Consider the following 16,210-nt stretch of genomic DNA (forward strand, 5'->3'; position numbering starts at 1 on the left):
GGCCACTGGCTTTAGGGGCCCCCACCGTTGGGCTGGAAGAGAACCCTGGGGTCCCTGGGCTGGCCTGGACACCTGAGCGAGGGCTCAGCTGAGATGATTAGGAAACTAACTCATCACCCGGCCAGGATGCTCCCAGAGGGTATGAGGGCTAAGAAGACAGAGTCAATAGCCACTCTCAATCCCTCCTGCATGTTCTCCAGAGAGCCTCTCAAAGCCACCACCACCTCCCCACCATGCACTGTCCTCAGACCAGGACCCACACTCCTTGCAAGCCTGGCTGCCAGCCAGTCCCAGCCCTCTCCCTACCACACTCTGGCTCAGCTCTGAGCACACACACCACACCCCTCGTACCACTGGGCCTCCACTCCAGCTCTCCTCACCAAGCTCATCCCTGACCCCTTTTGGGTCTCAGCAGAGATGCCCCTCCCCCAGGTGCCTTGTCTGAGCCCAGGCTGGGCCGTGCACTTCCCCAGACAAGGAGTTCTACACCCGCCCCCCAGCACTCCAGGCCGGCCTGGTCCCTTGCAGCTGCTCATAAACACAAACTAGTGACAAGCACACCCCTCACAGGAGAAGGTCGAGGCAAGCGACACATTCCAGAGCCAGAACACCAGCCTTGGCCCCGCCACTGTCCTCTCTGGGGCTGTTCCTTTCCAGGCCAGGGTGACAACTGCCCCTGGCCCACCGGCTCTCCTCCTAGCCCACCTAGGAGCCCTGGGCCTGGGCAGGACCCTCAGGGCAGGCGGAGGGAGACCTCCTCCAGCCTCATGGGAGTCTGACACGCAGGTGGGGCAGGGAGGCGGGCCAGTCCCTGTGTCCTCTAACCCCTTCCCAGCACAGCATCCTCAGCCTTGGCCCACACAGGACAAGAGGGCGCTGTGTGCCCACAGATGTGCCCCTACTCACTCCCAGACGTGGGGTCAGGAAGCACCTTTCCCAAGGAGGGACTCCCAGCCTCGCACCTCCTTTGTCCTGGAGCTCAGCAGAGAGGCGACGGGTCAGGACTGGGCTAGAGAGCCCAGCAGTCATTGCAACCAAGACTCAGGGCCACTCCCTTTGTTCTCTGGTCACGATCATGGACCCGGGAGAGGCAGCAGCAGCTCCTCCCCCACAGTCAGAGGCCACGGTGGAGGCCAGGGACAGGGGACAGTCAGGGAGGTCAGGATGGCAGTACACAGAGAAGCTGGCCAGACTCAGGACGCTGGAGCTCCCACCATGGAGGCCAAGCCCTGTGGCCGGCAGAGGCCCCACCTCCCCCAGGTCAAACATGCCTGTGTCTGACCCATCACCTGAGAACAGAGGGGCCGCACCAAGCCCTCACAGCCTCTTACCCTGAGAGCACACCCAGCACCAGGTTGAGCATGAAGAAGGAGCCGATGATGATGAGAGGGATGAAGTACAGCCAGTTCCAGGTGTTGCCGGCAGCATCATTTGTCTGGAAGCAAGAGGAGATGAGCAAGCACGGGGGACGAGACCCAGCCCTCGCCATGGAGGTGCCCCTGGTCCCTTTCCAACACCTGGCAGGGTCTAGGCAGGAAGAGTGCAGGCAGGGGGACGAGGGTGGTCCAGGCAGGACCCATGGTCAGACCTGCCTGCCTCGCCCCACAGAGCTCTCTCTGGGGCTACAGCTCCCAACAAACCAAGGGCCCTCAGCACTCCCAGCTATTGCCTAGTGATGCTGAAAAGCCAAGGAGAGGTCCCAGAGAGCAAAGGCTGCCCAGGGCACCCTGCAGGCTACATGCCTGGCCTCTGCCTGGATACCTGTGTGGAGCCCACAGGCCAAAGAGCCCAAGTCTGACCTGTCTGCAGCAGCTTCCACAGGTCAGACGCAGGGAGCCCGGGCACACATCTCCCAGATCAACAAGCTCACAGGTTCCCAGAGAACATTCTGGCCATGTGCCTGGTCCAAGACAGAAGCCCACACTTGGGCATGGACTAAACAACCGAGTGCAAAAAGGGCATCTCCCCAGGCTGTTGGTTTTGACAGCACAGCCCACAGAAGCTCACCAGCTTCTCTGAAACCAGTTAATTTCTGATAGTTGCTTTCTTTATACAGGTCCCCAGGTGACTTGGCTGACGGGTGGAGAGCCTTTCTCTCCTTAGGGTCCGGTGCTGGACGTGAGCCCACAGCATGAGAGAAAGTGCTGTGAGCAGGTGGCCCCCTGGCCCTGGAATCCTCTCTCCAGAGGCAGCTCAAGTCAAAGGTCAGGATCCTGGGTAAGACAGAGGCAGGAGGACAGCCCTGAGGGATGCCTACCCTCCAGCACCTCCTTTGTCTGGGCCAGGGCGGCACTTGCAGACTCTCCCCCTGAAGGTCCAGGGACCCTAAACAGACTGCAGCTTGTGCCTTCTGCTTCCTGGGCACCGACCCTCAGACTCCCAGCTCTACGTGCCATCCACACTCCCTGACCATACCTCTGCAGACGCACGTGCTTCTCTGACCTTGGGCTGTAACGACCACCGAAGCCAGCAACCCCCCTGGAGGACACCCTCAAAGCCTGCCCCTCCCTAGGGCACGAAAGAAATGCTGCTGCAGCCCTGCCCTCTCACCTCCCCAGACTTGGCTCCTGCTACCTCCCCTCTAATGGACCGTTCCCACCAGCAGCCAAGCCACTCTTCTCATCTTAGACATCAGAACAACACAGACAGGACTTGCACTTCTGGGAAGAGGGAGCAGACAGACTCTTCCTTGTTTCTCCCACTGAGCACAGTCAATACCCTGGACGTCAGAGAGAGAACAAACACAAGAAGGCCCAGAGAAGGTGGAGAAAGAGAACAAAGCAGACCAGCGGGACCTCTGGACCTGGTGAGTTTCCTGGGTCTGTGTGTGTTTGTTGCCGCATGCATCCCAGACTTGTAGCTGGAGGAGCTGCAACCTGGAAATACCAATAGGCACAGAAGAAAGATTCAGCAACAAAAGCCAGCTCTCTCTCTAACCAAAGGGCAATGGGCAGCCTAGCAAGACAGAAAGCTTTAGACAGCAACTGCACTACTCCAGCCAAACCCAACGGGAAAACTGTGGGGCCACCTCCATCCCTGCCAGCAAAGACACAGTAGGGAGCCTGGACTTCCACTCCCACATGGCAACAATGAGACACCCCCCTACTGAGGTGCTGTCAGGAGGGCCTAATGGAGAGTCAGGGCTTTCATCACCACCCAGCAGTAACAAGGTGACACACCCACCCACATAGTTGAGACCATGTGGAGAGCAAGGAGGCTCACCTAACCCTTCCAACCAGGGAAGCATCCCAGAGTCATATTGAGGAGTCAGAACTATCATCCCCACCCAACAGAAACAGGAAGTCTGAAGGGAAATTTTAACTGAATTAAAATTCTTTAAACTGAACGAAAATGAAAAGACATCAAATTTGAAGGACACAGCTAAAGCAGTGCCAAGAGATAAATTTATAGCATTAAATACATCCATTACAAAAGAGAAAAAGTCTCAAATCAATCATCTAAGCTTATACCTCAAGCAGCTAGAAAAAGAAGAGCAACATAAATCCAAATCAAGCAGAAGAAATTAACAAAATTGAAAACAAAAATACAGAACATCGACTTTTTCTAAGTTGGTTCTTTGAAAAAATCAGTTAAGTTGACATACCTCTAACAATATTAACCAAAACAAAGGAGAGAACACACAAATGATCAATACCAGTACTGAAAGGACTGAAACGGGCTGTGACTGCAGGCCCTGCAAACATCTAGGATAAGAGAGAACACTAAACAACTCCACAGGCATTGGACAATGTGGACGAAACAGATCAGTTTCTCAAAAAATGCAAACTACCACAGCTTAGCCAATATAAAACAAAATAAATGTAATAGTCCCACAATTATTAAGGAAAGAGAAATTGTAATTTTAAAATATTCCCCAAAGGGAGATATATTGATCAATGAACAGAATGCGTGACCTAGAAATAAGTCCTCATCTTGATGATCAACTAACTTTGTTAGCAAGACTGTCAAGACAATTCAATGTGAAAGAATGGTCTCTTCAACTAGTGGCACTGGGACACATTGATTCCCACATGCAAAAGCATGAAGCTGGACCCCTGCCTCGCTCCATACACAAACATTAACTCAAAGCGGATCAAAGACTTCAATACAAGAGCAAGAATTAGAAAACTCTTAAGAGAAAACACCGAAGTAAATATTCATGACTTTGGATTAGGTAACGGACTCAGACATAACACCAAAAGACAAGTAGTAAAAAATAAAAATAAAAAATAAAAGGCCTTCGTTAAAATAAAAACCTTTTGGCCTGTCCAATGCGGCTCAATGGATTGAGTGTGTCCCATGGACTGAGAGGTCCCGGTTCAATTCCCAGTCAGGGCAGGAAGCCTGGGTTTCAGGCTTGATCCCAGGTTGGAGGCGTGCAGAAGGCAGCTGATAGATGTTTCTCTCTCATTGATGTTTCTATCTCTTTCTCCCTTCCTTTCTCTCTAAAAAATTAATGAATAAATAAAAGCATTTAAAAATAAAATCCTTTTGTACTTCAAGTGACACCATCAAGAAAGTGAAAAGAACCCTGGCCGGTGTGGCTCAGCAGTAGAGTGTCCAATGAGTCACAGGTTCGATTCCAGCCAAGGGCATATACCTCGGTTGCGGTTCATCCCCAACCCTGGTTGGGGTCGTACAGGAGGCAACCAGTCGATGTGTCCCTCTCACGTCAATGTTTCTCTCTCCCTTTCTCTCCTTCTCTGTTCTTCCCACTCTAGCTGAAGATAAATAGAAAAATATCATCGGGTGAGGATTACAAAAAAAAGAAAGTGAAAAGACAGCCCACGGAATGTGAGCAAATGTTTGCAAATCATATATCTGATAAGGATCTAGTCCACCCATAATATATAAATAAGTCTTACTGGTTGATGATAAAATGACAACCCAATTTTTAAAGGGGCAAAGAATCTGAATACACATTTCTCCAAAGAACATACATAAATGGTGTAATGAAAACATACAGGATGCTCAATGTCATAAGTCACTTGGGAACCGATAACCTCAAAGCCAAAATGAAATACCGCTTCAGTGACAAAGAAGTATCTAGAACATATAAAAACTCACAGTAAAAGAACAAGAAGACTGTGGGCAAAAGGTATGAAGAGCCCTGGCCGGTTTGGCTCAGCGGTTAGAGTGTCGGCCTGCGGTTCAGAAAGACCCGGGTTCGGTTCCCACTAAGGGCATGTACCTCAGTTGCAGTTTGTCCACTGCCCTGGTTGGGTCGTGCGGGTGGCAACCACTCAATGTGTCCTTTTCACATCGATGTTTCTCTCTCTCTCACTCTTCCTCTCTCTCCCTCCCATTCTATCTGATCAAAAAATGTCCTCGGATTAAAAAGAAAAAGAAAAAGAAAGGGTATGAAGAGCCATTTCACGAAGAAAATACACAGATGGCAAATGAGCACGCAGAGACTTTCCCATTATGAGCCGTTAGGAGTTAAAACGCGGTGTTCCTACTCCCTCATCAGAATGGCTCAGCCAAAACAGCAACAATGCCAGAAAGATCAGACTATTCATCCACTGATGGGCAATGTACAGAAGAACTTGGCCCTCTGGAAAAGTTTTGGTTTCTTAAAGAAACTAAACATGCAACGATAGAACCTAGAAATGCACACACTCATGGGCATTTCCCCAAGGAGTGAAAACTAAGGTCACACGGACACCTGCACAGAAATGTGCAGAGTGACTTTATTCACACCGGCCCCAAACCGGAAGCAATCCCAACATTCTTTAACAGTGAGTGTTAATGAACACACTGGTCCACCCACACATGGAGACCACTCAGCCAACACAGCAATCTGGGTGACTCTCAGAGAATGACGTGGGGTGAAATGCCGGGACCAAAGTTAAGACAGTACGGTTTCATCTGCATGACACTCTTGAAATAGCAAAATGACCGTCAGCCCAGGTCAGTGGTTGCTACGGACCAAGCAGGGGATGCTGGAGGGACGAAACAGTGCTTGCCTGGACGTGAAACAGCTACTTCTGCAGGTCGTTACCATTGGAGGAAATAGGGCAAGGGTGTGTGCCATCCGTTATTTCTTACAACTGCTACCTCAAAACGTTTACTTCTAAAAAATACGTCCCCATGTCCTGGCCGGTTTGGCTCAGCGGTTAGAGCATCAGCCCACAGACCAGAGACCCGGGTTCGGTTCCCGCTAAGGGCACGTGCCTCAGTTGCAATTCGTCCCCGGCCCCAGTTCTGGGCACCAGCCGTATGGTGCATCACCGTGTCCTGGTGCCCCACCAAACTTCCAAGCCACTGTCCTGCAGCAAGTACATGTGTGGTTTCCAGACCTCCCTGCCCTCATCACCATGTGTTTCTTCCGGGCACTGGCCCTTATCGAGCCCTTACTTATTGAAAGCCTCCTCCTGCTCACCCCTGGACATGCAGCACCTAAAGGGTCCCAGGGAAGTGTGTGGGGATGAAACCTCCACAGCCCTTTCTTGACCGGTTCCTGCCCCACCCCCCAGGGGCGCAGACCCATCCTCAAAGTCAAAGCCCCAGCAAGCACTGAGCAGCATGGATCTGCCCTGCAGTCCCTCATGGGGGGGGGGGGGGAGGCTGGCAAAGATGTAGCCAGCTCAGAACTATTTTTAGGAACTGTCTTTGTAGAAATTGTTCCTTGATGGGCTGTAGGAAAAGAACAGCCAAGCTCCTCATCCCTGCCTTTGTCCCTTGATCAGACAGAGCTGTCACCGGACGAGATCTCTCTCCACAAAGGAATCTAGTTCAACGGGCCTGGGGCCAGCTCGCCCTAATTCCGCGTCCCACCTGCCTGCTCACGAGCACTTACAGAGCACGTGCTAGAGCCCACAGCAGCAGCTGAGCCTCCAGCACCCAAAGTGAAGTGCCTTCTGCTCCAGAGCCCCCTCACCCACAGCATGGGAGCAAACACACCCTCGAGCTGCACAAAGCCTAGCAACCCACCGGCTGTACCTTCCAGCCACCTCCTGGCTCCCACACCCCTTCCCTGTCCACCTCCCAAAGGCCCTGAGGCTCGGATTTAATTGTTTCATGCCCAGGTGGTTCTCAGGGTTCTGGGGGGCAGAAAGGAGCGGAGGGGGGAGGCTATCACATTAGAAGAAGTCAGAGTTCTGCTCAGGAAAAGTACATCAGCTAGGGGAAGGCGGGAGTGACAGGAGTCACCAAGCTTCCCCCAAGAGTCATGCCCAACTCTGTCACAGGCGCCAAACCCAGACTGCCCAACACTGCTGAGCAGGGCTGCCAATCTGACGAGTAAGAGGGTCAACGAAGAACAAAGGGCCTTTGCCGGTGTGGCTTAGCGGCTAGAGAGTCAGCCCACGAACCAAAGAGTCGCAGGTTCGATTTCAGTCAAGGGCACATACCTCAGTTGCAGTTCGTCCCCAGTCCTGGTTGGGGTCGTAGGGGTGGCAACCAATCAATATGTCTCTCTCACATCGATACATCTCTCTCTCCTTTCTCTCTTTCTCTCTCCCACTTTATCTGTAGATAAATGCAAAAATATCCTCAGGTGAGAATCAAAAAAAAGGAACAAAGAGACAAGACACAGGTTCACCCAGGCATCTGGCATAAAGACGGAAGTGTCCCTGAGCCGGCTCAGTGCAGTCCAGAACCCTACCTGCTCCTCAGAAAGACCCACTATTCCTTTCTCCACCCAGAAGACCCCAGCAGGGATGCTCAGCTTGTTGCTAACACAACCCACCCCCTGGCCCTCGGGCCTGAGATGAAGCGGCTGACTACCCTGCCCCGCCTGGCCTTGCTGTGGCGAGCTCAAATGTGTCTCTTAGCTCATGGATAAAACACCTCCCAGGCCTGACGTGGATCAAGCTGCCAGGGCACAGGAGCAGCTGGTCTGCTCCACCCTCACCGCTGTTTGCAGCAAGAGAAGGGCCTCGGGACCCCTATCTTCTGACTCCACTGCAAGCCCTCTGCCTGCTTTCCTAGCAGAAGCCACCCTGGACGGTGCAGACCCCAGATCAAGAGTCTGAGCTGAGCCCTGGCCGGTTTGGCTCAGAGGTTAGAGCGTCGGCCTGCGGTCCAGAGAGACCCGGGTTCAGTTCCCGCTAAGGGCACATACCTCGGTTGCAATTCATCCCTGGCCCTGGTTGGGTCATGTGAAAGGCAGCCACTCGATGTGTCTCTTTCACGTCGATGTTCTCTCTCTTTCTCTTCCTCTCTCTCCCTCCCACTCTATCTGAACAAAAAATGGCAAAATATCCTCGGATGAAGATAAAAAGAACAACAAGAAAACAGTCTGAGCTGAGACCGAGCACAGGGGAAGAAGCCGGGGGCTGGGCAGAGGCTCTCAGGTCAGAAGTGTTACCCAACAGGGTCCCAGGAGCTCCAGGACTGAGAAATAACTCACGCTGTAGAGGATGTCGGTCCAGCCCTCCATGGTGATGCACTGGAACACCGTCAAGATGGCAAACAGGATGTTGTCGAAGTTGGTGATGCCGAAGTTGGGTCCCAGCCAGTACTCCCGGCACTCAGTATCAGCCTCACACAGCCGGGCAGGGGGCTCCTTGCCACAGGGAAAGTCCCCCACTGGATCTGTACCTGTGCAGAAGAGAACAGAGCTCAGACCCTGAGCTCAGCAGTGTCTAGTTCTCCAACCCCTCTCAGGCAGGGACCCCCTCACAGGAGGGCGAGGATTTTGCACCTGTGGAAGCCCCCCCTCAACTTCCCACCACCCCTCCACACCCCCGCTGGAACTGCCCGTCACTGCTAAACGTGCTCAGGACTCTTATAACCAGAAACAGCCAACTCCTCGCCCCAGGTCCTCCTACCTCCACTATGCTGACTCCTCTCTCTCCCAGCCAAACTGCCACACAGTCCTCCTGACACACACGCCTGCCTGTCACTCTGGAAACACTGCAGTCCCCATGCTTGTCAAGCAGGAACCCAGAGCCCACCCATCCTGTGTCCGTGGGCGGCTGGGGATTACACTGCCCTGGCCCCACAGAGGGGACGTGCTGGCAGCCAGGGACCACACAGCAGTGCTGATCTCTGGGACAAAACGCAAGCAGCATGTGCTATCCACCACACACTCTCCCGAAGCCCAGTTAAAGGAACAGAACACGATTTTCAACACACAGAAACCCATCCTAGCAACATGGGAGGACTTCTGAGTAATTCTAGGATGTAACCAACACTCCCAGGTTTAGAAAGCAAAGCTAACCACACAAGTTTATTCCTCTTGCTCCAAATACCTTAATAAATGCTCAAAAAGAAATGGAGAAGTCAATGTCTACTGGTTTTTTGTTTTCGTTTTCAAATTTTTTTCTATATTGACTTTAGAGAGAGAGGAAGACAAACAGAAACAATGACGAGAGAAAACATTGAGTGGCTGCCTCCTGCACGCCCCCTACTGGAGATTGTGCCCACAACCTGGGCATGTGCTCTGACCAGAACTGAACAGGTGACCTCTGGGCGCATGGGTCTACACTCAACCACTGTGGAAAGGAGGAAAAAGAGAGTGAAACACTGACGTGAGAGACACAGGATTGATTGCCTCCCCGCACAACCCCAACCAGCCGAGTTTGAAGCAGCAAACCAGGCACGTGTCCTTGACCAGGAATCAGGCCCATGGGCCAAGGACGCTCTAACCACACAGCTACACCAGCCAGGCCTGCCCGTCTTTAAGCATCTGTTTCTCAAGTGACGCCTGGGTCCCCGCCAGCAGCCAGGACAGGGGCCCCGGGATGGATGGGGGAGGCCTCACCTGAGCTGTTGGAGAAACAGGCCTTGTGGAACTTGCCCATGTAGAACTCCAGGCCGATAATGGCGAACATGAGTATGGCAAAGAAGAGCAGCAGCCCGATCTGCAGCAGCGGCACCATGGCCTTCATGATGGACTTGAGCACCACCTGCAGACCTGGGCAGGGCAGGTCAGAGCGCAGGTCAGAAGGGCGGGGCAGCAGAGCAGGAGCGGGGCAGGTCTGAGGAGCGTGGCAAATCAGACAGCGGGCATAAGGGCGAGGCAGTGGAGCGGGAAGCGGAGATGTCAGGGGGCAGGGCAGGACAGAGGAGAGGAGTAGAGGGGGCGGGGCAGGGGGTGGGAAGCGGGGCAGGCCAGAGAGAGTGGGTCAAAGGAACACGGTAGAGTGGAGCGGGGCAGGTCAGAGGAGCCGGCAGTGGCGCGGGGGCGGGGCCGGTCAGAGGGGCAGGCAGTGGGGGCGGGGGTGGGGTGGAGTGGGGGCGGGGCCGGTCAGAGGGGCAGGCAGTGGAGCGGGGGTGGGGTGGAGTGGGGGCGGGGCCGGTCAGAGGGGCAGGCAGTGGAGCGGGGGTGGGGTGGAGTGGGGGCGGGGCCGGTCAGAGGGGCAGGCAGTGGAGCGGGGGTGGGGTGGGGGGCGGGGCCGGTCGGAGAGGGGCAGGCAGTGGAGCGGGGGTGGGGTGGAGTGGGGGCGGGGCCGGTCAGAGGGGCAGGCAGTGGAGCGGGGGTGGGGTGGAGTGGGGGCGGGGCCGGTCGGAGGGGCAGGCAGTGGAGCGGGGGTGGGGTGGGGTGGGGGCGGGGCCGGTCAGAGGGGCAGGCAGTGGAGCGGGGGTGGGGTGGAGTGGGGCGGGGCGGTCAGAGGGGCAGGCTGTGGAGCGGGGGGGGTGGTGTGCGGGGCCGGTCGGAGGGGCAGGTGTGGAGCGGGGTGGGGTGGAGTGGGCGGGGCCGGTCGGAGGAGCAGGCAGTGGAGCTGGGGGTGGGGTGGGTGGGGGCGGGGCCAGTCGGAGGAGCAGGCAGTGGAGCGGGGGTGGGGTGGAGTGGGGGCGGGGCGTCGGAGGAGCAGGCAGTGGGAGCGGGGGGGGGGGTGGTGGGGGCGGGGCCGGTCGGAGGAGCAGGCAGTGGAGCGGGGGTGGGGTGGAGTGGGGGCGGGGCCAGTCGGAGGAGCAGGCAGTGGAGCGGGGGTGGGGTGGGGTGGGGGCGGGGCCAGTCGGAGGAGCAGGCAGTGGAGCGGGGGTGGGGTGGAGTGGGAGCGGGGGTGGGGTGGGGTGGGGGCGGGGCCGGTCGGAGGAGCAGGCAGTGGAGCGGGGGTGGGGTGGAGTGGGAGCGGGGGTGGGGTGGGGTGGGGGCGGGGCCGGTCGGAGGGGCAGGCAGTGGAGCGGGGGTGGGGTGGAGTGGGGGCGGGGCCGGTCGGAGGAGCAGGCAGTGGAGCGGGGGTGGGGTGGAGTGGGGGCGGGGCCGGTCGGAGGAGCAGGCAGTGGAGCGGGGGTGGGGTGGAGTGGGGCGGGGCCAGTCGGAGGAGCAGGCAGTGGAGCGGGGGTGGGGTGGAGTGGAGCGGGGGTGGGGTGGGGTGGGGGCGGGGCCGGTCGGAGGGGCAGGCAGTGGAGCGGGGGTGGGGTGGAGTGGGGGCGGGGCCGGTCGGAGGAGCAGGCAGTGGAGCGGGGGTGGGGTGGAGTGGGGGCGGGGCCGGTCGGAGGAGCAGGCAGTGGCGCGGGGGTGGGGTTGTGGGGGCGGGGGTGGGGTGGGGTGGGGGCGGGGCCGGTCGGAGGAGCAGGCAGTGGAGCGGGGGTGGGGTGGAGTGGGGGCGGGGCCGGTCAGGGGAGCAGGCAGCGGGGCGGGGCGGTCAGAGAGAGCGGTTAAGAGGGGCGGAGGAGCGGGCCAGTGAGGCAGGGCTGTGTCGGGGCAGGGGGCAGGGGGCCAGGGGCCGGGGTCGGGGCAGAGCAGAGCAGAGCTGCGCGTCCTCACAGTGGGGGGAAATCTAGGGTCTTGGGGCAGGTGGGCTGAAGGTGCCCCACAGCAGGGGGAGGGCAGGCTGCCAGAGAATGAAGTCCGGGTGCAGAGTGTGGGCCGCGGGGTCTGCAGAGGCTCAGCGGGCAGCAAGCGCACAGTCCTGACAGGAATATGAGGGAGTCCTGAGAGTGAACGCAGAAGATTCTGGAAGCCAAGAGCAGAGGCTCCTGGGAGGGAAGAGCAGGGGATCCTGGGAATGGAGAGCGCGGGATGCTGGGAAGGGAGAGCGCGGGATGCTGGGAAGGGAGAGCAGGGGATCCTGGGAAGGGAGAGCGCGGGATGCTGGGAAGGGAGAGCAGGGGATCCTGGGGAGGGAGAGCGCGGGATGCTGGGAAGGGAGAGCGCGGGATGCTGGGAAGGGAGAGCAGGGGATCCTGGGAAGGGAGAGCGCGGGATGCTGGGAAGGGAGAGCAGGGGATCCTGGGGAGGGAGAGCGCGGGATGCTGGGAAGGGAGAGCAGGGGATCCTGGGAAGGGAGAGCAGGGGATCCTGGGAAGGGAGAGCGCGGGATGCTGGGAAGGGAGCGCAGGGGATTCAGGTGCCTGACCCTCAGGGGTTTTATCACTGACCAGGGCACGTGAGTGTCCGGCCGAGGGACCAGGCAGAGGGCGCTGCACCGCGGCCATGCGCCTGTGGCGGCCGGACGCAGGCCTGAGCCCTGGCCGGGCAGAGTGGGGCGCCCCCGGGGAGTGTGGCTTCGCCCCGCTCTGGGCCCAGACGGCCGGCCCTGGGCACCTGGCCTTCTCCGAGTGGCAGCCCGCACTGCCAGTGCCCCCGGGACTGGGAAAGGCCCGCCCCGCCCGCTGGCCCTGGCGCCCCGAGGCCAGGCTGAGCCCCTCGATGGCTAGACTCACTCGGAATCCCGGACACCAGCTTGAGGGGCCTGAGCACGCGCACCGCCCGCAGCGTCCGCAGGTCGAAGTCGGTGCCTGCCGTGGCGAGGATCCTGGGGGGACAAACAGAGGTGAGGACACAGTGCCCGCCGCCCGTGCCCGTCCTCCGCGCGGCCCTGCCTGGTGCAGGGCGCGTCGTCTGTGGCGCCAGCGGAGCCTTGACCGCACGACCGTCGCCTCTGGGAGGACACTGGCTCCCCGGCGCCTCGCCTGGCCGGCAGTCTGCCCTCCAGTTTAGTCCAAGTCTGAACCATATCCCCAGAATAACCTCAACGGCAGCCCATGCTGCCTGGGAAAAGCGGTGACCGTTGAGGCAGGCAGGAGAGAAAGGGAGCTGAAGTACACGGCCCTTCTTCATTTTATCTCTAGGTGACAGGGAAGGAGGGTGGGGAAGGTGGACTAGAGGGTCCCCACTGCTCAGAAAACCAGTCCAATCCATTTATTGGCGTAAAAACATATTCCACCTGGCTGGTGTGGCTCAGCAGTTGGAGCGTTGGGCCCAAGGGTCTCGGGTTCGATTCTGGTCTAGGGCAGTACCTGAGGTGCAGGTTTGATCCCCAGCCTGGTGGGGGTCCAGTGGGAGGCAACCAATGGATGTCTCTCTCACGTTTCTCTCTCTCTTCTTCCTTTCCTCCCTTCCACTCTATTTGAAAATCAATGGAAACATATCCTTGGGTAAAGATTAAGGACAACAACAAAAACATTCCAACTTGAAAACACATCAGAAGATCCTGCATGCTCCTCTGCCCACAGCTTCTCAGCACCCTTCACCCCAGAACTGTCACCAATGTGGATCCTTGCTTTCTCCACCACCTCAGCTTCAGTCTCCGCAGCTTTGTCCAGGTGGGCTCGCACCCTCACGGCCCCCCTCCCCGAAAATGCTGGGACAAGCCGCCTCCTTCCAGATTCCAGTACTGGGGTCTCCTTCTTTACATGGTTTCTTTTGCACTGTGATCAATCCTCTTGTTTTCCTCTTAATTCCTAGAGAGCCGCTTCTAGGTATTCTTTGCCAGCTGTTCCTCCACCAGATTCAAAAGGTGGACACCTCAGAGCTCACTCCACATGGGATCCATCCCACAACTCTGAATACCACGGTGAGCTTATTACTCCCAAACTGACACCTTTAACTCAAATCTGGAATTCTGGGCTAAGATGTAAAACTGCATTTTAAACATTTCCACTTGGATAGCAAAAAAAAAAAAAGCATATCAAACATTATACAATTAAGGAGCTCCTTTTCAAATTTTAAGTATTTAAAATGCCCTTTTTAAAAAAGTTCGCAGTTGTTACATCCTGGTGACTGAAGAGCTCTTGATTCTCACTCCCAGTCTTGGTCCCTCCCTGTGACACCCCCATCAGCAACTCATCAGCTGTTACTCAAGCCAAAACCAGGCTTCACTCCCGATTCCTTTCTCTCTTAAACTTCAAATTACCATTTAAAATGCATCCTGGAATATTGGTGAAGAAGGCTTTGTGCCCCCTCAATACACTGCAGTGAGGGGGGATTGGGGTCAAATACAAGATGAAAATTCCTAGGAGAAAAGGGCAACAGAAGAATCCATTCAAACCAACATTCCACAGGGCACGAAGGAATCCAATGCTGAGAAAAATTCAACTACTGGAATCAGCTATTAGAAAAGATTAACTTTGTTCAGACGAAATCTGAAAATCATAAAACAAATCAGGCAGAGACGGGTAGATATTTTAAAAACTAGCTAGAGCCCTGGTTGGTTTTGCTCAGTGGTTAGAGCACTGGCCCGCAGACCAATGAGTCATGGGTTCGATTCCAGTCAAGGGCATATATCTCAGTTGTGGTTTGTCCCTGGCTCTGGTCAGTGTTGTGAGGGAGGCAACCAGTCGATGTGTCCCTCTCACATCATTGTTTCTTCCTCCCACTCTGAAGATAAATGGAAAAATATCCTAGCTAGAAGTCTTGGCAATAAACAAATAGTTGTTGAAATAATAATAATAAATCATACTCTAGGTTGGAGACATGGTTTGACAGTATTAATGGTTTAGAAAACAGTACTAAGAAATTCACCCACAGACGTCAGAAAGACGGAAAAATAATGAGAGAGAGATTAAGCAATATGGAGGTTAGATCGTGCATCTAACACATCAAATGTGAGCTCCAGGAGAGAAGAGAGTAAACAGTGAAGCAGCCACATTTGATGAGATAATGAATGAGAAATTTCCAGAATTAAAGACTTGAATTCTCAAATTTAAAGTTCACTGCAAGTACCCATCAAATGTAATATCACTACATGTCCTTTTTCCACAAATTCAAGTTCAATTCAACCCCTGTAAAAATCTCAACAGTTCCTAGGGTTCTCTTTAGAAAACCCTAAATTTGTAGAAAATCTACCCAAAATTACCATAACTAATAAATTCAACAAAGTTTCAGAATATAAAGTAAACATTTTTAAAAAGTTGTATTTCTATGCATTTACAATGACACAAAAAAGGACATTTTTTTTAAAAACCACTTACAGTAGCATCCTAAATAATAAAATACACATGAATAAAGTTATCCAAGGGGTCAAAAGACTTGTACACTGAACACTACAAAACCCTGCTGAAGGAAAAGAAAGGCCGGAAAGACATCTCATGTTCGTGAATTAGAAAACAACATTGTTAGGATGTCAATACTACCCAAAGCAATCAATAGATTCAATGTAATACCTATCAAAATTCCAAAGATATTTTTTGCAGAAATAGAAAAACTCTCCTTAAAATTCATATGGAATCTCAAGGGTCTTGAAAGTGAAATTGGAGGATTCACATTTTCTGATTTCAAAAATTACTACTGTTTTCAGTGTATAGGACCTTCACTTCTATGTTAAGTTTATTCCTAAGTATTTTACTGTTTTTGTTGCAACTGCAGATGGAATTGTTTTCTTCATTTATTTTTCTGAAATTTCATTGTTAGCACATAGGGATACAGTGGGTTTTTTTTACATTGATTTTGCATCCTGCTACTTTACTGTATTTGCTTATTGTTTCTAATAGTCTTTTGGTGCAGTCTTTATGGTTTTCTATATATAGAATCATACCATCTGCAAAAAGGGACAGTTTTACTTCTTTATTCCCGATTTGGATACTGTTAATTTTTTTCTCTCGCCTGACTGCTCTGACTAAGGACTTCCAGTACTTTGTTGAGTAAGAGTGATGAGAGTGGACATCCTTGTCTTGTTCCTAACATTAGACGAAAAACTTTCAGTTTTCACCATTGCGTATGATATTAGCTGAGGGTTTATCATATATCATTGTTATGTTGAGGTACTCTCCTTCTATACCCATCTTATTGAGTGTTTTCATCATAAATGGATGTTGTATCTTGTCCAGTGCTCTTTCTGCACTATTGATATGATTTTTATACTTAACTTTTTTAAATATGGCCTATAACATCTATTGATTTGCATATGTTGAACCATCCTTGCACCTCTGGAATGAACCTCACTTGAAAGTGATGTGCTGTCTTTTTTTATAAGTGTGGGGCTCCCTAACTGGATCCCCCTGGAGTTGTTTTTTTTTTTCATTTTATTATTGATTTTGAAGAAAGAAGAAGGGAGAGAGAGAGATCAATGTGAGAGAGAGACATCAATTGGTG

General features: G+C 54.0%; 1 protein-coding gene across 1 annotated transcript in view; it reads right to left on the bottom strand.

Annotated features, from left to right (window-relative positions):
* The window catches only part of CACNA1B (calcium voltage-gated channel subunit alpha1 B), a 146,586-nt gene that overhangs the window by 110,573 nt on the left and 19,803 nt on the right, over window positions 1–16,210 (bottom strand). Inside the window, exons 4-7 of the mRNA XM_036261371.1 lie at window positions 12,562–12,653; window positions 9,710–9,862; window positions 8,354–8,544; window positions 1,332–1,435 (exon numbers count right to left, since the gene is read on the bottom strand). Of these exons, the coding sequence (XP_036117264.1) occupies window positions 1,332–1,435; window positions 8,354–8,544; window positions 9,710–9,862; window positions 12,562–12,653 (540 nt within the window). The remainder of the gene's footprint in view (window positions 1–1,331; window positions 1,436–8,353; window positions 8,545–9,709; window positions 9,863–12,561; window positions 12,654–16,210) is intronic.

This window comes from Molossus molossus, unplaced genomic scaffold, assembly GCF_014108415.1.
Source record: "Molossus molossus isolate mMolMol1 unplaced genomic scaffold, mMolMol1.p scaffold_m16_p_14, whole genome shotgun sequence".
Lineage (NCBI taxonomy): Eukaryota > Metazoa > Chordata > Mammalia > Chiroptera > Molossidae > Molossus > Molossus molossus.